Source organism: Chlorocebus sabaeus, chromosome 21 (assembly GCF_047675955.1).
Source record: "Chlorocebus sabaeus isolate Y175 chromosome 21, mChlSab1.0.hap1, whole genome shotgun sequence".
Taxonomy (NCBI): domain Eukaryota; kingdom Metazoa; phylum Chordata; class Mammalia; order Primates; family Cercopithecidae; genus Chlorocebus; species Chlorocebus sabaeus.
Genome location: NC_132924.1, coordinates 94,006,631 through 94,030,347, shown reverse-complemented (window position 1 = coordinate 94,030,347; position 23,717 = coordinate 94,006,631). Strand labels below are relative to the sequence as shown.

The window sequence follows — 23,717 nt, the reverse complement described above, 5'->3', positions numbered from 1 at the left end:
TACTCAGTATTTACAGCAAATGTCACTTTTGTAAGAAGGGAGAGAAAAGTATACAAACAAAGCAGGGGTATTTTAAGTGAGTTTTAAAAAATGCTTAAAAATGACATAGTTCTCTTTCTTCCAGTTTATTCAGATTATACTTTTATAGACATATACCAGACTTTTACCTGATTACAAATGCAGTACCGAGGTTCATTTGGGTCATAAGTCCAATCAACCTGACTGTTTGAATCAGATTCTGGCACTACAGTTGTTTGTTGAGAGATTTCTTGTACAACAGTTGATGATGAAGAACACGATGATAAAGAAGAAGAGGAGGAGGAAGATGATGACTGTTGGCTTGAAGACTTGTTGTTGTTTCTGAAAAAAATAGCATAAGTTTTATTTGCTCACCATCCAGAAGTTACCAGAGAATAACTCCTTAATAAATAGTATAAAATGAAATGACATCAAATGTATAAATTACAGTCTAAGCTAAAGTAATCTGGATTTACCAATGACTTAAATTATAGGTAGTACTTTAAAGAATTAATATAAATTTTGGCTACTTTACAGACATTATTTGTATTTTTAAGTAAACTGAATACTCTTCATCAAAACCTAAAGCACATATACACAAAACCATTTGATAAAAGTGGTTATAACCATCAATTGATGGGTGAATACCTACCACGAGTATGGCAGGGAACCAAGACTGAAAATTCACAAGTAATTTATTGCTAAGCCATATGCTATTTTAATTCTACAAGTATAGAACTTTATCATAAGAAATTATATTAAACTTGCACCATTAAGATGAATTAATTTTTAAGATGTTTGACATTTCTGTCGTGGTTATTTCATATTGATCATTCTTTTAGGGATTAATTCAAAAAAATATAACATATTTAAAAATACAGAAAATATAACTACTAGGTAACTAATTATTTTGGCCTAGCATTTGACCTTTCATTATGTGTAAACATCCAGGATATTCAGTTACCTGGGATTGACAGTGATAAATGCTATTAAGTTTTCATATTCAAAGCTTATAAAATGATCCCAAGTCTCATATACAAAATCTAGGGATATTTTCATACCATTCATTTTTGGGGTCCAAGACTTAGAATTAAGATGCTTTGCTTACTGTTCATCAAAATGAACAATCTTGTTTAAAAAAAAAAAAAATCACCAGGATATAATTTGCTTTGCATTAATTTACCTTGACATACATGGCAAAATAAAGGGTAATAAATGAAAAGCAGTTACATAAAATGATTTATCTTAATGAATAAAAGAAGATAAATGGAAGTCATCTATTAATAGACTCAATTTAAGACTCTAGAAAACTTAAAAACAATTCTAACACTTTTTAAAGACTTCACCCCTTCAAAGTATGGCACTATAAAATGAAAACTGCATGTCTCCCCACCTCTGCAAGGTTCATTTTAAGCCGTTATATCCTGCCTTTAACAGAGAGAGCCTGGCTGAGGTATCAAGTAGACCAAGCGCCCAGTAAAGGGGTAGGGCTACTGTACCAATAAAACTTACTTGCTCTTTCGACCACTCCGTGAGTCGGCTGCTGATGAACTGGCATTCTGTGTTAATGTTGTCATAAGTGCCGAAGATGATGAATAGCCAACTGTTTCTCTGGCCATTGAAAATTCTTTTCCCAGCTGAAAGTCATTATTCTTAAATGCTTCATAACTGGCTTTTAAACTTGATGTTCTTCGTCCCTCCTTCATCTTAAATAGACATTCATTGACAGCATCAATATATGTAAACATGTAGATTTTCTTTTTCAAGTGTTACAAATTATAGTTTTATTTTGGTTTATCAAATATTAATTTATATTGTTTAAACTATTATTTTCATCGCTGGCCTTTAAGTGTTTTTTTTTTTTTTGAGGTGGAGTTTCAATCTGTCACTTAGGCTGGAGTCTAGTGGCACGATTTTGGCTCACTGCAACCTCCACCTCTCAGGTTCAAGCAATTCTCCTGCATAGCCTCCCAAGTAGCTGGGATTACAGGCACCCACCATCCACCCAGCTAATTTTTTTGTATTTTTACTAGAGATGGGGTTTTACCATGTTGACAAGGCTAGTTTTGAACTCCTGACCTCAAGTGATCCACCTGCCTTGGCCTCCCAAAGAGCTGGGATTACAGGTGTGAGTCACTGAGCCCGGCCTAACCTTTTTTACGAAAAGATTTAACATAAGATTTTACGTTAGAATATAAACTATGTGATGGGTGACTTCTTAATTTGGAATACAGACAAACTATACAGAAGTGAACAAACTCAAGATGACCTAAGTCCAAGGCTACATAGGAAGCCGTGGAACTGGCAGAAGGAACAAAGAACTATGCTAGCACGTGCTGTGGACAGCAGTCAAGAACACGGGCAACATGAGCAGTTATTGCGAGAAGAGTCTGCATATAATCTGCATGATAAACCTATTTTTTAGTTTTCATTATCAATCAGGTAATTCCTCTGTATTATTTCATTAAATAAAATATCAGATACCATGAAACCATGACTTAAAAATGAAACTATACAATGTTAGAAAACTATTTGTTCACACCCAGTTATTTCTATTAGGTTTCCAATGATTCCGACAAAATGTAACATTTTGTCTCTAAACCCTTTACTTTTTACCTGAGCTGTTGCCTGAACTGCTTGAGCAGCTGCCATGGTAATTGCCCCTGCACCAGTTCCTGTAGATAACGAGCCAATGTTATAGGATCCCAGAGGTTGGGAGGAATTCACATTGTAGGCATTGTTAGAAGAGGTCGTGGAATTATTATTTCGACAACCTGTGTAGATGTAAAAAAGAAATAAAAATGGTTGCAGAGAACATAATGTTAGTGAGTCTAAATTACATTATTTCCCAACACAGTCATAAAATCATTAAAATTTGTCACGTCACTTGTACATTAAGTCAGCTGAATAATGTATCTGGTTTTCCTTTTTCTTCTTTCTCAATATGTATACTTTAACCAGGTAGAGAAACTATACGATTCATTAATCCTGAAAGATTTTATTTCCCTTTATTCCAACACAAACAAACAAAGCAATCGTATTTAAGAAAATTAACTTACCTAGTGTATTTTCCTTAGAGGCATCTGACGTAAGGGTGGATAGAAGAGCTTCAGATTTAAACTTCTTTTCAGGAATATGATCTGTTGTCGTATGGTGAGAAGTTGGATTATATTTCCTTTCTAAATATAAATAAAGAATTCACGTGTTTTTAAACTTTAGAGAACTATGGACAAGGTATAATACTTATATCCAGCTATAACGTGAAACAGTATGATCTGGGTTCCTCATAAAATACAGAACATGATGTTTCCTCAGAAGGCAGGACAAGCAGAACTCTGTGTCACGTGTTTATTAAGAGTAGACTTCTCCACCATTTAAAAAACTTCAGTAGCAAAGTACTAAAGATAACTCAAGATACACCGTGGGCTCACATACAATGTGAGGGAAACTTTGTTTTCAAAACATCATGTACCACTTAGAATAGTTTTCAGTCAACTATCTTTTCCCACCAAATTGATGTGTCAAAAGAAGCACTGATACAGTCATTTTTTGACTGTATCAACTAGCCAGCAGTCATCTGACTAACAATTCATCCACTCACTGACTTACCAACCATTCAGACTTAATTATACGCCAAACATTAGGTTAAGCACTGGAGAAGCAAGGATAAAAAAGACAAAGGGCCTATTACAAAATAGTTTATTGTTTGGCTCAGTTGAAAAGCTCCCTAAGGAGAACTCTCAGTTGAAAAGTTCCCTAAGGAGAATCAGGTATGTGTATGAAGGGAATATATGTTATTAGAATATATGCTTAGCTCCCTAAGGAGAATTAGGTATGTGTATGAAGGAAATATATGTTATTAGAATATATGCTTAGCTCCCTAAGGAGAATCAAGTATGTATATGAAGGGAATATATGCTATTAGTACTATACATTCTCCCTCTACACATTTAAGAGAAAACAGAATACTCATTTCCAAATCACCTATGCTCTCCTCAAGGAAAAAGATAAGTCTGCCAGTACTTGATATAAAAAAAAAAGAAGGGATTTACTTCTCAATTGGTTGTGTAGAGTTAAAAAAAAGAGAACATACAGGTGATATAATAAGGTTTTCATTGTTTTTAAAACTTAGCTGCACTACACCAAACTTACTTTCCACTGGAGTATGTGAATGAGCATGGTGATTGTTCACTGGCTGTGAAGGAGTGTCTAATTCCAAAGATCCTAAAAGAAGAGAGGCACAGAGATACACCACCATTAAATGTCACCGCAGAACTTGACATGTCACTCAACTACAGGCAATGAGTTCCCTTACCCAGCAGAGGACTAGCAAGTTCTGATGCATATGCCTATATTATTTTAGCCAGACATGTTAGAGGATCACCACTGTCCATCCCACACTGAGTATATCCTCTCTCTAAACAATAAGTTATCCCTTTTCCAATATTTACCTTAAGTACAATATGGTTCAAGGAATACTCATGTCTAATTAGGGAATTCACCACAGTGGGTGGCATATAAATGAATGAATGGACATTGTAATCTCATTACTGGTAAGAGTCAATCTAGTTTTACTGACTTGAAGATGTTTTAATGGGAGATTCTAAAGTTCTATGTGATGGGGGACATTACTATATGAAAAAAATTATTTGATCATTAAAATGATATTATGGTAATAAAGACTTCCTAAAAGAAGTTAGGGATTTGTTTGCAAAAAGTGAGGAATAGAATCTGTAACACCAAGCTTTAAAATACCTCTAAATAAATTTTTCTGGGTTTATTTTTGATCCCTTGAGATGAAATTATGGCAGGGCACAGGGTGGAGCAGTTTTTATAACTTGATCCAATTTTGCTTCATATGTCTGTGTCCTTAGAGAGGATGCTTTATTAACCTTCCTGCAGTACTGAATAGGCATGAATTATCATTACTCACAGCTATCATCAGCATTTTTTAAAAATCAGAGCAGCTACAGAATTTTTAATTTTGTCTCAAAATACTTATTATCTTTATATAGGGTTCCTCCAGAAGAAAAGTATCACAAATAAATAGATGATTATCTAAAGTGATGCATCTACTTTTGAACACAAAAATGCAACTATAGACACCAAGACAGATCTGTGATTGGCTTCCCTAGCTGACTTCTAGTGACTATATAGAGAAATACATAGATTGGCACTGTAAAGAAACCTCTCATCTGTGTGTAGAAACAGGTATATATTCTTGCTGTTGAAATGCATCAAGAAAAAATATGTTTGAAAGTTTTAATTAAATTCTAGTAGAAATTAGCCATAATACTAACTTGGTTCAATTAACATCCAGTGAGTGCCTACTCTATACCAAGTACCACACTAACTGCTTTTATGTACATTATCTATTTAGATTGGAAGAAACGCTAAATTAGTCAAGGAAACAGTGCTCACACTTCCATTTTTGGGAAGACACACCAAAGAAGTGACAGGGGTAAGTTATAGCAGGAGATCAAATAGAGCCTTGCAAAGAAATATTAAAATGGTTTCTTGCTGATAAGGGAAAGAGGGAAACACTTCTTTAAGAAAAAGAGGTAGTGTTATGAAACCAATGGAATCTTTTTCAGTATACACAGTTAAGGAAAAGCCATAAAATAATTCTTAAGAAACTAACAACCTTCCTCAAAGCTTAAGTGTATAAAGAGGCAGAGTAAAGTCAACATACTTAATGCAAGATGGTTAATTTGTGTCCCGATGGTTACGTTTCTTTAAATTTGCTCTTACCACTCAACTTACTAATATATGTGGATATGAAATGATTTAATACGTTATTTCATAAAGAGTGAGTGGATGATATCCTATATTATCTCTCTCAGTATCCATGACCCAAACATTTCCAACTGCTAGGGTCCAAGCTATCTGACCTGGATGCCACCATCCACTGAAGGGCAGGTTTCAAAAGCCTCTGTGAGACAAGGTCTTCTCAGTGATTTGCACATGTACTGTCCAATATTGATGGAAAACTGTAAATTTTACTTACGCCTCTCTAATATTTCTGTAATTCCAGCATTATCAGCTTCCAGCTCCATTTTAAACTTAGCCAGTTCCTGATCCAGCTTTCTCAAGTGTCGATCTACCTGTTTCAAAGAAGATCAAAGATAACCACCAAAATTTGGGACACTGTTAAAGTGTCAGTTTAATGAGGAAACCTAAATCTTTGTTTCTTTTAGTCAATCTGCTTAGTATCCTTGAGCAAGTCAATTAACCTATGCCTCAGAGGTTTTTAATCTATAAAATGAGGGTGCTAGGCTAAATAATCTCCGAAGTCTCCTTTAATAAATTTTAGGTTCTAAGACCCAGACTCTCAACTTGTTAGGAAATGTTCTATACTCCATTTTCAGAAGTAAGGACATGAAAATTAAAGCAAAACTGATTAGGGATTAGAGAATGGGAGGAGGGGATGGTGGAGGCTGGTCACTTTTCATAATACGCCCTGTGATTACTTAGAGCCTAATCTCCTCCTACTTATAAGGCCATCATCCACACTGCCACTGTCACACGATAAAAGCTATTATTTAGAATGATGAAAGATCCTCAGTCTACAAAGAAGTTCCTATATTCTATACATTTATTTCTCTAAGGCATGAGAGTGAATCATAATGCTTGTAAACACTTATGTGAAAAGGTGAAACAAAAGGGGTTGTTAGTCAGAAAACTCCATTCCTCAAAGGCCCTGGTTAAAATTATTTTATTTAAAATACAATTTCCCTAGTTAACGTGGCAAAATTTTATTTTGTCACTGAGAGATCTTTTGACTAATTTCAGAAAATTGTATGACACCTCAAGCTAACAAAAAAGTCTTAATGTATTTTTTAAGCTTGATATTAAATTTTTTAATACTTTTTCAAACTACTTTGAAGTCAAACAAAAAAACACACAAATTCTTTGAAAAATATTCATGTCACATTATTGACAACATCCTTTTCCAAGTCTAGTTTCCCATTGGATTACTGCTAGAATTAGAAATAACTTTCTTACAGATATCAAAATGTGCTATGATACTGCATCAGGGCAACATTGTAAGTAAGGTTTAGAATTAAACCATGTATAACTAACATGAGGAAGAAGGGGAGAAAGGTAGCAAAACACAACGTGCATGGGTTAGATGCCTACGAAGAGCAGGTAATGTGCTTGGCGCATCTGATGACCTATCTTTTCTAACCTTCAAGCTGATCTCTTGAGGTTATTGCTGTCTCTACTTTATAGGTGAAGAAATTAAGGCTCAGAGGGATTACTTAAGTAATATGCCCAAAGTCACACAGCTAATGCATTACAGAAACCAAATTTAACTTTATTTGTAACGAATTGTGCTTTGCCATTTACCTGACATTGACCTCAGAACTTTCTGCATGCAGAAAACAACTGTTTTTATTTTTTGAAAAACATTCTTCAGAATAATGTAACTCAAGTATAAAAACTAGTAATACTGTCCTATTATTTGTATTTTATATATTAACAACAATCATTAGGGTGTTGGTTTGTGATTTTTCAATAATTGAAAGCCAGTTTTCCTTCTACCTTTACACACACATTACTTTTCAGAGTTCTAGAATATTTAAAACCCTGTATCATCACATATTATGGATCCTTGCTCCTATTTAAAGAATCTGCAGGTAATTGAGCATCCTTTAATGGAACCTCCCTTCCAATAATAGTGCGAACACAGACGTCTGTTATTTGAGCATACCTCTTTCATTGTCAAAATTTAATCTCAAGGGAAATCAGAAAAAATATTCATATTTAGGTTCCAAGACCACTAATGCAATGAAAACACTCCACTGCTTTTTGTACCTACAATTATACTAATAATAAATATTGAGCTATTATGTGCTTGGTGCTAGATTAAATGAAGGATATATGAAGAATGGAAGAGAACTGTTGCCTTTATAGGAACTAGAATTTAGCTGACAAATCAAGATTTACATATGATTTTTAATATAATAAGGGATAAAAATATAGTCTAGATGTCACAAATAAGCAACAGTTCAAAAAGAGTCAAAAGTTGTACATAAAAAAATAACACTGGTAGACACAAAGGAGGTATGAATTAGTTAGACAGTAAAGATGGATTGTATTCAAATAGAGGGAAAAAGGAATCACAATAAAAAATGTATAGAGACAGAAAGACAAACAATATGCTTAGAGAAAAACAAAGTATGATGTAGCGTGTAATATGTATATAAAGCACAGTGAGCAAGAATGTTAGGTTGAGGGGGTAGTGTTAGGGAGAGATAAAGACCTTTCTTTTTCATACCATATACATTACCCTAACTCACTTCACCTCTGCATTAAGGATTGTTTCATTTTATTGAATATATTGATAAAGTTCACTACATATGAAAATGTGAAAAATAATGACGAGACTTTCAATACTAGATAGCTCAGAAAAGGCACTAGAACCTAAAGGGTTAATAACTCTAAAAACCAAATTCATAGTTAAAATAAACAAAGACAGAAAAGCCTTAACCACTTGTGGGAGGCAGCTTTAAAAGACAGCTTCCAATCATTCTCACTTCCTCATATGTAAAAGAGATTATGAACTGATTAATATTATAAACAATTATTAGGCAATGAGAATTATTTTTCTTCTATTTATCACTGCTGTACTAAATCAAATTAGCAGCTGGAAAGTACCACTGACCACAAGAATTAACTTAAGTTATGAAGCGCTAGGATATTTAAACAGTATTAAACAGCAATAATAAGAGCTGTGAACTTGCCTCAAATCCATCATGTGCATTCCCTCAACCTACATGATTCTGAACGGTTAAAGCACCTCTTATAGCTGATCACCATGTTGTCCTCATAGGCATCAAGCAAAGCAAGGACCTAAGTTACCTCACCCTTCCATAAACATCTGCTTTCATAACACTGATTTACTATAGTAAAGAGGGTACTGATCCAGTTGAGAGATTTTCCATTAGCCACAGATTCCTAACACAGGGCTAACGACAGAGTCTAATTATTCATTTTTTTCCCAGTTAATGTCAACAAGTGCTACAAACAAAGTTTCCTTGCCCTATAACCCCAAATCATATCTACAACCCCAAATCATAACAGCTTTAAGTTTAAACTCCTATAATTTTTCTAGCCTCTTTAAAGACAAAGGATATTCTAGCAACATTACTTGTTAACATACTCATGATCACAGCAAATTTAAGTCATACTTGGCCCCTCTGCACAAAACAAACAACAAATCCTTCATTCTATATTTGCACAGAGCTGTAATCTGTGACTCTTTCTTTTTTGATTCTCTGGTTTTCCAATATTCAAATTTTAAAGTGTATCACGAATGGACCCAAACACAACTAAATACAGCTTTTTTAAAGTCTCTACATGATCTACTGCTTCCAATACAATCAATTTATAAAATTTAGATTTCTAGCTTGCCCTTTCGAAATAGGCAATCAAGTCTGTTCCATTCTAAGTTGAAATTGACAGCAGTAAGTTAAATTTCTATCCATGAAAGGGTCTGGTAATAGCGAGTAAGGAGGGTAAATTGGGGAAGAAAAAGAAACCATGAGGGCAAAGTATTTCTCAGATGATAGGTCATGAAAATGATTCTTTATATCTCTAAATTACATTTAAACTAGATGAAAATGTGACCTATCGTTATGCTGAAACAAATACTTGAGCGGCTTTAGCATACAACTTTGTCTAATCATCTTCCTGAAAGACAATAAAGACAAGACAGAAATCAAAAGGTCAAACTCACATAATATATTTCCTTAATTAGAGTATCAGATGAAAACTCTCAAATTTATAGGTAAAATGTGCATCTGAAATATAATCATCTCAGGAACAGGCCAGGATATAAAAAAAGAAGCAAGTTCAAGGGTATTGAGCACTGCAAGAGACTGCTAAAATCATTCAAGCATCAACTAAAAGCTCAAATTTTATCAGGGTATGTATAAATCAACTTTATTAGGTATTGCAATCTAATACATCCTTATGATAGTGACATCTGGCTGAGAAACACAAATAAGTGTTTAACGACTATTTATGAGTATCAGGTTTCTGGAAGAAAATTATTTTAACAGGATAGATTTTGTGTGTGTTAGTCAAATTTCACTAAAATGGCTACTAAAATAAACTGTCAGTTTTACCGGACCCCTAAAACAAATTTCTTCATTTGTTGATAATATGTAGTTTGGTTTATTCCTTAATAAATAAGGTGACCAGTGCAGTGATGGTCATAGAAAAAAAAAAAAAGTTTACTACTGGTTTAAAGTAAATAAAATATTTCAATGAAAAAGATACAATGCAATGCAGTGCCATATAAAACACTGAGGGACAAAATCAAACACAATTACATACTATGGTGATGTACCATAAATTCTGTAAAAGTAATACATGCTTGTTTAAAATTCCTATAATATAATGTTTAAGCAAAGGCATACATACACAAAATCTCCTTTAAGGTCTATACTCCATGCCTCTGTTTAAAGTCCTTCACTGGCTTCCCACTGCTTTAGACTAAGAATCACTCTCCTCCTAGATTGGCTCGCAAGGCCCCCATACCTTAGTTCCTGCCTGCTTCCTTTCACGCTGCTCCTTTCCCATTACAGACCATAGACCAACCACCCCGGCCTCTCTCTTGGTTTAACATGCCAAGTCTTTTCCACTCCAGACTTTGCACTTGGTATACCACGTGCCTGAAACATTATTCCCTTAGCTTTTCCAACAGGTGGTTCTTTCTCATTTTCCAAGTACCACCTCAAATGTCATTTCCTTAGACTACATTCTTAATAGCCTTCACCAGTTATTCACTTTTCTCTCCCTTTCTCCCCCTTCCTCTCTCCTTTCCACAATGTTTATTTCCTCCTGTGTACTTATCAAAATCTAAAATAGTCTTTATTTAATAGTTTGCCAGGCCGGGCACGGTGGCTCACACCTGTAATCCCAGTACTTTGGGAAGCTGAGGTGGGCGGATCACCTGAGGTCAAGAGTTTGAGACAGCCTGGCCAACATGGTGAAATGTCATCTCTACTAAAAACATAAAAATTAGCTGGGTGTGGTGGTGCATGCCTGTAATCCCAGCTACTGGCTGTGGCATGAGAATCACTTGAACCCGAGGGGCAGAGGTTGCAGTGATCTGAGATCGCGCCATTGCACTCCAGCCTGGGCAAAAAGAGTGAAACTCTGTCTCAAAAAACAAACAAACAAAAAAAAACATTTTGCCTCAGCATTGTCTGTGTCATTATTGCCCACCTGTGACTGCTCATAGCTGGAGCTCTATAAACACTTGTTGAATGAATGAAAATCATACTCTTCCACGTCATACTCTCCCACTATATAAAGTTGTACAAATATAAGTATATCACTGTTTTTTGGGTAACATATCTCAGAACAGAATTTACTGTAGTTTTACATTTACATTATGTCCCATCCACTCCCCTCTAAAGCAGACTAGTAGTCTCAGTTCTCAAATGCTATATTTTATAGGAATGTCATTTCTATTATTTATCAACTTAGATTTGGATGTTTACTATTGTTATTTCAGGGAGAATAACTAATTTGACAGGGTAACTCCATTTAGTGACCTCCCAATTGAACAAGTCAGTAATTCCCTTATATCTGACTCTAATTACATGTAAGTGTAATAATGTAAATTTCTTTCCCTCAGGCATAAAGTGCCCAAATATTATAAGACGCTGTGCTGATATGTGCTACATAAAGCACAAGTTTTCCAGGAAGGTACATAACTGTTTTTGACATTTTGGTAATTATGTATTCATAAGTGATGTTAGTATTTTACTTGTATTTGTAGTATCAAATAGTAAGTTTTCCTCTTAAACATATTTCATCTAAAAATTTACTTAGTATGTAGGTATTGTAAAAATCGTGAAGGCATGAAAGAGATGACTAAGGTTTGGAAGACACTGGATTAGATTACCTTGGAAACCTTTGTCTTTCTCTTCATTGTTCACTTAATCTACTATGTCAGGCTCTCGGGGTACAGAATGACCAAAAACCTCACCTACCCTCAGACCCCTTGGTCAGGAGAGCTAATATTTTTTATTTAAAAAAAAAAAAAAAATGGCCGGGTGCGGTGGCTCACGCCTGTAATCCCAGCGCTTTGGGAGGCCGAGGTGGGTGAATCACCTGATGTCAGGAGTTTGGAGACCAGCCTGACCAACATGGTGAAACTCTGTCTCTACTAAATATACAAAAATTAGCTAGGGGTGGTGGTGTACGCCTGTAATCCTAGCTCCTCGGGAGAATGAGGGAAGAGAATTGCTTGAACCCGAGAGGCGGAGGTTGTAGTGAGCTGAGATTGCACCATTGGACTCCAGCCTGGGTGCAAGCGCAAAACTCCATCTCAAAAAAAAAAAAAAAGATTTTTTTAGGGAATATGTTAACTGGAGGCCCAATATTTTCATTACTTTGAATAGTAAAATTCACTTCACTGTTTAATAAATCTGTTTTTTCATTAAAGGGGGGTTCTTTTAAAACAAACAAATTAAAACTAGGAAGGAAAAAGTATTATAAAGTTGAAGATATTTTGAGTTAAAATGCTCAAAACACACATATTACTTATTACTATAAGTTTTTATTGCAAAAAATGTTCCCTTTACTGAATGCTCATCTGCAAATCCTGTTTTACAAGAACTTTCAAAATGAACTTATGTATCAGAAAAGGAAATCTATCCAAATTGAAGACAGTAACAAAATTATGAGAGCAATTTAGTAAGAGGGAAACCAAAAAGATTGGAGCAAAGAAAAGCATCATAAGATTGGGTGTTTTGTCTCTCAAAGTGATGCTATAAAGGAAACTAATCTCACCTGAATTATATATTACTTCTTGAAGTCATGCCTTGAAAAGTAGTAGCTATTATATACTGCAGTCTGTCCTAGTCTGTCCATCAAAACTGAACCAATCTCAGCATACTCTAGTACCCTGGAGAAACTGCTTCCCAACGAAAACACATCTCCACCAATAATAACAGCATTAAACTCTCTCACCAAGACTCCTAACTTGGGGGTCATATTAGTGCTTTTTCTTCTCTATTAACATATTCAGGGGATTTTTGCTCAACAAATATTTACTGAAGAATAGCTATGTTAGGTTCTGAAGACGCTAAAATAAAAATACACAGTTCCTAACATTTATACTAGGGAAGACAAACACAAAAGCAAAGGTAAATGTATAATTACAATGTTATTTGATCAATAATAACATCACATGAGTAAGACTGATTTGGGGGCTGACATGTCTGAGGATAGGGTAAAGTACAAACTACTAATTAGCTGCATAGTTTCTATTCTCCCCTTCTTTCTGACAGAACTTCACCTATCTGGGGTAATCATGTAGCTAGAGGGAGCCAATAAGATATAAGATGGCAATAAGTAAGATTTTCAGGAAGACTCCTTCAAAGAGCTGACTAAACTACACAATGTGCCCTTCTGAGTAATCCCCTACTCCAAGTCTTCTTCCTGTCCAGAATGGATGGTGGAACAGATTAGAAGCAGCCTGGGACAGTGATCGCATTGGGGTGACCATACAAACCCTGGTCTGCCTCCTCCTACAGGTATTTTATATGAAGAAAAAATAAATGCATTTGTAAAAACCACTCTTACATGCCTTTCCTGTCATAAGCTATCAAATATCTTCTCCTAGATATAAATGATATGAGTATCAAGGTTATCAAGACTATGTTAATAAAGGGACATGTGTAGGATTATGAAGGATAGGGAAAAGGTTACCAAGCAAACAGGAAAAAGAAAGTCATCCCAGTCAGGAAGAGTCATGCAGACACAGTATGTTCACCACGGTCGGGCAGAGGACAACAAAGAGATGCAGTTAGATATCTGGCAGAAACCAAATCAAGAGCTTTCTACATGGCATGATCAAACAAGTCAGTAGCAAAATGCTTAAGAATTTCAGGCTGGGTGCAGTGGCCCACACCTGTGATCCCAGCACTTTGGGAGGCCAAAGCCTCCCACTTGAGCCCAGGAGTTCAAGACCAATCCTGAGGGCAACACAGGAAGCCCTCATCTCTACAAAAAATACAAAAATTAGCCAGGCATAGCGGCAAGTGTCTGTAGTACCAGCACCTGGGAGGCTTGAGCCTGAGAGGCGGAGGTTGCAGTGACCTGAGATTGTGCCACTGCATTCCAGCCTGGCTAACAGAGCAAGGCTCTGCCTCGAAAAAAAGAAAAAAAGAAAAAAAAAAATTAACAAGGAGACAGCATGCTTAAATGTATATTTTAGGAAAACAGTGATAAATCAAAGGCAGAAAAACCATTTAGAAAAGCTATTATAGTTGTTTGGGTGAGAGATGAAGAGTACTTGAGGGGATAGACACTAGAAAATGACATAAGGGAATTTTCCGGGGTGAATGACAATGTTCTATATCTTGATTGGGGTACTGGTCTGTCAAAATGTCAATTGTACACTTAGGACATGTACATATATTATCTATAATTACGTTTCTTTTTTAAGTACTTGAACTACAGCAATGGTGAAGAAAGGACAATTAGAGGTATTTATAAAGTAAAATGAACAACACATGGTGATTAACTAAATGTGAGGAAGTTAGTGACAAGGAGTATAGGGTGACTTTCAGTGCCCTAATCTGAATGACTACAAGGTCAGTGCCCCATCTGAGATTTAGAAACAAAAAGTTGGTGGTGGGACAGGAAAGGGTAGTTAGAGAAGAAAAAGGAGATGCTTTGAGTTTTAAATTTCAAAACACTGAGTTCTAGGGTCTGGGAATATTCAGATAAGATTAAAAGACTCAAAGAAACAGCTTGGGCTTAGATTAATTAAGGAATAATTAATGTATAATTGTTAACACTAACAGAACACATGGAATGGTAATAGAGGAGTTTCTCAACTTGGGTGGTGTGCAAAGGTTGGGGATAAAACTGGCATTTGAAAGAACAGGTCTTTAGTGTGTGGAATTTGGTCTTCCTGGCCCTCTTGGCAGGTAGAAGAGGGGAAGAGAATCACCTTCATGTAAGAACCACTTGAAGAGTAAGAAACCACATAGGTCAAGGATAGAACCCTGAGGAACACCATCATTATAGGCTGAATCCAAGAAGGAGACTAAGGAAGGACACAAAGGTGGGAGCATCCAGAGCAGGCAGTCACATGGTAATACATGATCAAGAATGGCAAGACAAAATGAATAGCAATAAGCACTAAATTTACCAATACTGTCAGCTAAAAAGAATTGAAGCTGTCTGATGAATTTAGCAATAAAGAATTTACAAAATGAAATTAGAGGGTTGGTAAATAGAACCCCAATTGCCATAAATTTAGGAATAAATCAAAGGTAAGGGAGTGTCCGAGAGTCTGAATGAGAAACTACAGACTACACTGGCTAAAGCAGAGTCATGGTCACGACAGGATTTATATTAGATTGTCTGGGTTCTTTTTAAATATGAGGAAGACCTGAGCATGTTAAAATGCTGTGGTATAGAAGCCAATAGAAATAAAAGAGGCTAACGATTAAAAAGAGAAGGCATAAGTGATGAAGCAAAAATGCAGCAAGTAAAAACATGCCCTAAGGCAGCAGCGAGGTGGAAGGTACCTATAAGAAAAGAGATCAAGAGTTCAACCAGTCTCTTGACTGAACAAGAAAGGGCTGATAAAATAGGAAGAAATGAAATGTAGATGCAAGAAGTATCAGAGGTAGGGCAGTTCCAAGTGATGATCAGGTTCAGTCTGTGGCAATTGAAGTGGATTAGTATTTACAAAAGCCAAAGAAGTAGATGACTAGGTAGTATAAGATGATTTCAACAGAGAACTGTGAACCAGATGCCAGTTTTTCAATCTGAGACTCACCTAGAAGCCATTAAATTATAGTGATAAAAGGTAGAGGGCAACTGAGATGATTATCACTAAGTCTGAAAGAGAAGGGATTTTTTATATTAAGGATATAATGCTCACCTGAAATAGGATTAAAGTATTTAAAAAGAAAGGCAGGGAGGGAGAAAGGGAAAAAGAAAAACTAAATAAAAAGGAAGAGGGTAGAGCAAAGGAGGGTGCAGAAAAAAGGGGTGGGGGAAGAAAAAGAAGATAAAAAGAAGCCTCAGAGATACTAGGGGAGCGAGAGACAGCAGCTTCAGCTTGGCAGAGTTGAAAGGGAAGCAGTGGCTTCAGGAAACTAGAAAATTCCAGTTCAGGAAATGAGTTGGACTGAGTTCTCAAAGAAGGAGCAAATCCTACTATCTGCCAAACTAATAGCATTATATGTATTTTAATGCAAACCCTCCAGTAAGGTATAAATTAATATTGCTTTTTTACAGCAGGAAACTGAGGTTCAAGATTAAGTAACTTCCAAAGTCATGGTGTCAGTCAAATGGCTGAGCTAGGGTTTGAACTCACGTCTGCATGGATCCACTATGGACACCTGCTTTCGGTTACATTTCTTATGTTTTATTAAATTTACTACCTCGCCTTTATAATTTCACTCTCTAGCCTTGGTAATCTATCCCTTCTCAATTAATTTCTGAATTTGTACTTTCCTTCTGTTTATGTCATTATCTCTGAGTGAAATGCTTTCCCCTCAATACAATACCTAATTCAGCACCCCGACTTTCTAAACAAACTCTGTTCAAAACTCTTCCTATATCCTCTAAGAAATCAATAAGTAACTCTGCATGACTTACTTCAACGTTTTTTAGCAGACACCCCTTAATATTCCTTAATATTCAACTGTGTTAATGTTTATTACATGTTTCTGTATAGGTTCTCCATTTTAGTTTGCAGGTATGTCTGCCCCACTACAGTAGTTTACAGACACCTTGAGGACAAAAGCCATTTCTAGTATTTACTTTTTTTTTGAGATGGAGTCTTGCTCTGTCGCCCAGGCTGGAGTGCAGTGGCACAATCTCGGCTCACTGCAAGCTCCGCCTCCTGGGTTCACGCCATTCTCCTGCCTCAGCCTCCCGAGTAGCTGGGACTACAGGCACCCGCCACCACGCCCAGCTAATTTTTTTGTATTTTTAGTAGAGACAGGGTTTCACCATGTTTGCCAGGATGGTCACCATCTCCTGACCTCGTGATCCGCCCACCTCAGCCTCCCAAAGTGCTGGGATTACAGGTGTGAGACACCGCACCCGGCCTAGTATTTGCTTCTCATTCCTCCATTATACCCAGGTACAACTCCCTTTTTTCAGGCACAGAGTGGATGAACAGTGTGGTTTATAAGTAAGAGATGAATACACACACACACATATTTAAAAAGCATATATTTATATTTTTTCTAAATACACAAAATATCTTTAGTAAAGGTCTAACAAGCAGTAAAACAACCAAAGAATAAACAAAACAAAGAATAGAACCAAAGAGCTATATGAATTAAAAGGCAGGCAGTCTCTAAATAAGGACTGATACATACAGTCATTAAATATGAGGAAGAATGTTACTGAACAAATTAGTCTAGATTCAAATGTTAATGCCTTTTTCTAAGTTTATAGACATAATTAAAGACTGAAACAATTAAGAACTTTTTTTGTTTTTATTCTACAGTAAATCAAGCTACAGCCTATTCTACCTATCCTTAAGCAGTGTCTTTTATGAAATTTTTTTCAGAATAACTGTATGAACAAAAGAGCCCAGGTTATTAGTGCCATTAAAATGTGTGTACTGCATAAAAACAACTAAACATTTTCCATGGCTCTACATGACACGTTTTCAAGGTTGGTACAAGCATTTACAATTCACACCATATGTGGTGTTCACCTTTTATCTTGTGTCTTGCTCACCAGTGACATTTTATTTACCTGTACTTGTTCAGTAATAAATCTGTACCCAGGAAAGACAACGTACGTATGAAGTCTATACACTGAAGTTAGCCAAAAGTGAGCATGTTTTCTGCTTTAATTTACTTTAATGCAAAAACAGAAATGACTATTTCTTAAAGTATGTATTTTAGGAGAAGATGTTTCAAATGAAAAAGAACACCATAATTGCATCAATATGAGAAATAGTGAATATTCTATCTATCTTCTTGGTGTTTTCAATCTTTTAGAAGTGCTGCTGCAAAAAAAGAATCTTGTTTAAAGTTTGTCAACGTGTATTGCGTAAACAACTGACACAGCTGTTACATACTATCTATTAACATCACTCACATAAACACTGATTCAAATGATTCTTCTTCATTTCAATCAGACTACCAACAACTCTTGTCAAGGCAGTCTTCTCAGGTGTATTTTACCACAGAAACAATCTCAAAATGATGTGTAAGGCAAGTAAACACACTACCTTAAGAAGATAAGGATTAGGAAAATAAAGTTAAACATTAATTCTTGTTTAAAAAATATCTAACATCAGAAACCACCTTACCGCAGTGTAGACTTGCTATAATGTACAGTTCTCACCACATTCACTAACACTGCGGACTCTGACTTTTCCACAAAGAAACCATAAAATAATGGACACTGAAATGTCAAATTAGATGTGATCAAGAGAGCAATACTTCAGTTTTAGTTGCTTCTTCCTACTACATTTAAGCCCATACAATTTAAGACATAATCTATTATCCAAGTACTTATGACACAGTATGCACATTACTTTTACTTACCAAGTCATATATCTGGTTTGCCAACTGAACCTTCTCATCTGCATCTTCCAAAGCTTTATAGTAGTCCTGAATGAAAACATTTTCATTTCAAAAATAAATTAATTCTTTAAAAATATTCATATGCAGGACATATAACTGCATTTTCATTATCATACCTTGTTGTCACAGTCATCCTACCTTAGTAATAAAAAACCTGTTAGAGGCCAGGAATGGTGGCTCACACCTGTAATCCCAATATTTTGGGAGGCCAAGGAGGACGGATGACTTGAGGTCAGGAGTTCAAGACCAGCCTGGCCAACAAGGCAAAACCCCATCACTACTAAAAATACAAAAATTAGCCGGGCATGGTGGTGGGCGCCTGTAATCCCAGCTACTCGGGAGGCTGAGGCACAAGAATTGCTTGAACCCAGGAGCCAGAGGTTGCAGTGAGCTAAGATTGGGCCACTGCACTCTGGCCTGGACAACAGAGCGAGACTCTGTCTCAAAAAAACAAAAAACAAAACAAAACAAAAACCTGTTAGAAATAGGGTGGATAGAAAAGGGTTAGAAATTATGCACAATGGCCAAGAGTAAAAGGGAGATGTTCAGAATTTCTAGAAAGGATATAATTAAAAGCAAATGCCATCGTAAGTCTAGAAAACGTTATATGAGTTAATGAACAGTATTTAAAATAAAAAGTTAACTAAAATTTATCTAACTTGTAGAGTATATTTGCATTCCATTAAAAAAAATTTGTTAAAGTTCAGCTTTTGAAAGGATTCTGATCTGCATTTCCCTATTTTCCAGTTGTTCTATAACTCCCACTTTAAAATAGGTATATATTCATACAACTCAATCTATATTTTAGATTTTGCCTCAACTTATTATTTTTTTTAAAAAAAGAGGGGGAAAGAAATGATACTATGAATTTCCATGGGGTACTAGACTTCTCAGGGTATACTCAAGATGCACTCCACCAAAAATTTATTAGGTTAAAGAGATGATTAGCGACTTTGGGATGTGGCTATATCATGTCTATACTCACAAATACATGTCCCTCCAGGTTTCTTCCAAGCTAGGACCACTTCTGTTATAGAGTATCATTTTTTTTTTCCCCTAACAGAAATAATCTTCCCTCCATGTGGTAGAATAAATAACAATATTACTACTCAATTTGTAGTTTCCAAATTTCTTTCTTAATTGATCCCCTTTTTTTGGTTTTTTTTTTTTTTTGAGACAGAGTCTTACTCTGTCACTCTGTTGCCCAGGCTGTAGTGCAGTGGCACGATCTAGGCTCACTGCAACCTCCACCTCCCGGGTTCAAGTGATTCTCCTGCCTCAGTTTCTCAAGTAGCTGGGATCACAGGCACCCACTATCATGCCTGGCTCATTTTTGTATTTTTAGTAGAGACAGGGTTTCACCAGGTTGGCTAAGCTGGTCTCGAACTCCTGACCTCAGGTTATCCACCCGCCTCAGCTTCCCAAAGTGCTAGGATTATGGGTGTGAGGCACCAGGTCCGGCCTCTTAGTTGATCCTTGAACAATTCTATGAACACTGGGTTTCGGAAGGCATTATTACTCAGAAATATCAAGATTTAATGTCACACAGCTAAATAGCAGAGTCATGACCAAACTCAAGTCTTTTAAGTTGTTCTTCAAATGTATCCATCCCTGAATGAACTCGATCATATTTGTAAAGCAAACTTTGAGATGTGAGTGTATACTCACTCAGTTCTGGAAGAGAGCTATAACCACTATAAAACTAACAAAACCTCAAAGAATTCTATGTTTCCAGACCAATTCACATGCAAATTTGGAGTTTTTAACTAAAAGGCTTTCTTAAGTTCCTTCTAACTTTTAAGATTTTGTTCTTCCGTGGGTCCACTAATTCAGGTACCTAGCAATATATAAAATATTCTTCAAGGTCTGCTGATGTTTATTTACGCTAGTTTGTGGACAAAACTGGAATACAGTACTCCATCTCTGAAAATGACTCAACTTTAATTATACACAACTAGAATAAAACAAATAGAAAAAAATGTAACTTTTAAATGGTCTGTCACTTTCTAATAGTCACTAATTATTGAAACAATATTTTTAATTACCAAAATGCTTTAATGACTAAAAATCGCTATCTGAAGCTCTAAACCACACTAAATTATTTACATTCTAAACAGTCATTGATAATATTCCCTTATTTTGATATCCAGATCACTATTTAATTTTGAAATATCTTTTTCAGAGGGTCCCAATATTTCTTGATAAATGATCCAAAGTGTCGCACATACTTTTTTGATGGATGCCATTTGTTCTTCTCTCCATTCAGGTTTATTTTTCTTTGCGTTCATAAAGAATTCACTGACTCTTTGTTCTAGTTGATCCATTGCATCTATGACATAATAAAAAAATCATATTAAATGACCAAATTCATATACTAAATATACATGGTTTGATTTAGGGAGGGAAAAAATCTGACAATATATACTCTTTCACTTTGCCAGTCACTTAAATATGTTATGCTTTGATTATGTAAATATATAAAGCCTCAATTACCTTCCTTTAAAAAGTTACAATTTTCCTTATTGACAGATTATTTTTGTTTTTGTTATTTCAAAATTTTTTCCAATAGCCAAAGTAGAGTCAACAAAGTAGATCGGCTCTATCTTATAATTTTTGAGCAATACAGCCTTGGGGTCAAAAGCTATAGGTGTCAATCAGACAAATGTACCAAAACACAATGAAAACACCATTAGATAATCCTCACATTTCTTTTAACAAGAAAAAGTGATAAAAAGATTTGGTATATGGCATTAAACATCTCATCATGTCATATCCCAACTGAAAGCAGTAGGTGCAATCATTTAAACATTAATTCTAGATAAATTTTCCCCAAATTAAGTGCCAAGACTAATCATCTCATTGGATGTCTGCTTAAAAAAAAGGAAAAATTAATAAAAATGATTCTGTTGTTACGTAAGTTGAGAAAAATCTTTTCATAGCATACTTCTTTTGGAGATTTTCAGTCCACAATAGCCTTTTAAAGACTCTGTGAAGTACTATGGTTAATTTTCAGTATCTTCCTTTGTTTAAATAAGCATTTCTGAATCTATCTGGCACACTGTTCTGTTAATCCATAATATCTATTAACTTCAGAAAATTCGTTACTGTAAAGAAATGCACGTTTAAAAACCCTGTAATATGTATACTGTAAGCCCAAATTATGAGAATTTAAAATTTTAAACAAAATATAAAAATAAATTTAAAATAAGTTACCCTTTATTCAATGCCTACTTTGTATCAGATACTATAAATTCTAATCCATCTGTAATATTTTAAATCCTTAGATGATTCTCTTTTTATAGACAATGAAAGCCCCACACAAGTGGTAATACAGAGTCAATGAGTAAATTAGTAAAGCCCTAAAACAAACTCAGATCTATCTGACATCCATGTCTATGCTCAGTCCTGCAGAAAATACTTCTTCAGCAAATCTTTAGCATTTCGACTACACTAAAATTAAAATGAATTTGTGAGACAGCTGGAGAACCACACACACAATTCATACTTCATACCACAATCCACTGAACAGAAGGTGGCTTCCATGCCACCACTCTTTATTATGTGCCACCTGAAACTTACTGGAAAAATATACGCATAAACAAAGGGTATAGAAGTGGGTGTGTGGTCATGGGCAGAGAAGACAGGGGCAGTGAAAAGGACAGGTTCTTAGCTGCAGCAAGTGGTCCCTAAGCCACCTATTTATAGTCCTTGCTCTACGAAAGAGCAAAGTTAATTTGGGGAAAAAGTCACAGAGACTACCAAGCTATCACTGAAAGAAAAATAAATGTTCACTAACTACTAAAATTTTTAGTACAGCACATAAGAAACTTTACAGTGAAATCTAATTTCTGTCACTCATTTTAACCAAGAAAATGACGATTCTGTTACAATTTAAAATGTATCTTATAATGTGTAACTGAGTTTTCAAAATTTGACATTCGCCAGGGTCTCTAAAGAGCTATATATAACCTGTGCTTCTATGCTCTCCACTCTTGAAAAACTGAATAGGATGAACTTTAAAATAAGTATAAATGCTGAAATCTAAGTTCGATACGAAAAGGCTCAAGACAACATCTCAACATTTATTATGCTGACGTGCATTGAAACATAGATAACTATCTCAATGACGGTAGAGAAATATTTTTTGCACAATCCTACATTCTAGAAAGGAATACACCTGTCCCAATGCCGCCTCCTCTTGCAAAAGCCAGAAAAAAGTAGCATGGGAGGGAAGGAAAAGGCGAGATTCAGGGCTGCCAGTTCTTTTTGACAACTCCTTATCCACTAGCGGAGTGAGCCAGAGGACAGTGAAAGAGCATTAGGCGCTAGCAGTGATGAAAAACAAGTCTGGCACTGAACGCGCGCAGCCAACGTGAGTAGCAGACGCGCCGACTTACTCTGCACCTGCAGGTCCATCTCGCGCATTTCCGTGAAGCGGTCCCGCAGATCCATAGGAAGCTGCTCAATCACTGTCAAAGGGAGAGTCCGTCAGAGGGGCGGGGCCAACGGCGAAATACGCGCTTACGTCACTGCGCGCGTGCGTCAGGGGGGTCGAGGGGGCCGGCAGCCCACAACGAGGCTGCCAGTTACCGTGAGAAAGAAACATCCCCCGCCGCCCCCTCCCTCCCGCCATCTCGCTGCCCGTCCACTCGCGCTCTTGCCCTCCCGCAGGTCCCACCGGCGGCCACCGCCAGCGCCGCGCACTCACTTTCCAGATAGTCTTCTAGGTACAACATCGCGGCCCTTAGAGCTGAGGGAACAAGGGGGTCCAGGGGTTTATTTGTGTCACTCGCTGTCGCCGGAGTTTTGTCCCTTCCAATATGGCGCCTCCGCTAGCAGCACCCGCTCGACTCCGGCAAAAAAAAAAAAAAGAGAAAAAAAAAAAAACCACTTTGGCGCCTGACGGCGCTTGCCTCACTGCCGCCCGGAGCTGCTATTGGTTGGTTAAAGGAATGACGTAAGCCGGCCGGTGTTCGCCCCTGTGCCTTTGTGGGAAATGTAGTTTTCTTCCTGCTGAGCAAGGGTTGGCGCGCTGGCGGCTCCCCTGGTAGAAACTACCAATACCAGGCGCCATTGCAAATAGTGCGTAACAGAATC

General features: G+C 36.3%; 1 protein-coding gene across 4 annotated transcripts in view; it reads right to left on the bottom strand.

Moving 5' to 3' along the window:
• ING3 (inhibitor of growth family member 3) overlaps nt 1-23,504 on the bottom strand; it is a 28,143-nt gene extending 4,639 nt beyond the window's left edge. Inside the window, exons 1-10 of one of the 4 annotated variants that reach the window (XM_007982710.3) lie at nt 23,329-23,502; nt 23,018-23,089; nt 20,849-20,949; nt 18,582-18,647; nt 6,026-6,122; nt 4,171-4,242; nt 3,078-3,197; nt 2,635-2,792; nt 1,531-1,724; nt 168-360 (exon numbers count right to left, since the gene is read on the bottom strand). In XM_007982710.3, the coding sequence (XP_007980901.3) occupies nt 168-360; nt 1,531-1,724; nt 2,635-2,792; nt 3,078-3,197; nt 4,171-4,242; nt 6,026-6,122; nt 18,582-18,647; nt 20,849-20,949; nt 23,018-23,089; nt 23,329-23,356 (1,101 nt within the window). In that variant the 5' untranslated portion in view covers nt 23,357-23,502. Of the gene's footprint in view, nt 1-167; nt 361-1,530; nt 1,725-2,634; nt 2,793-3,077; nt 3,198-4,170; nt 4,243-6,025; nt 6,123-17,230; nt 18,038-18,581; nt 18,648-20,848; nt 20,950-23,017; nt 23,090-23,328 lie in introns of those variants that run through there. The other 3 variants (XR_005242366.2, XM_007982711.3, XM_007982712.3) reach the window with 3 other exon arrangements.
• Between the last annotated feature and the right edge of the window lie 213 nt (nt 23,505-23,717).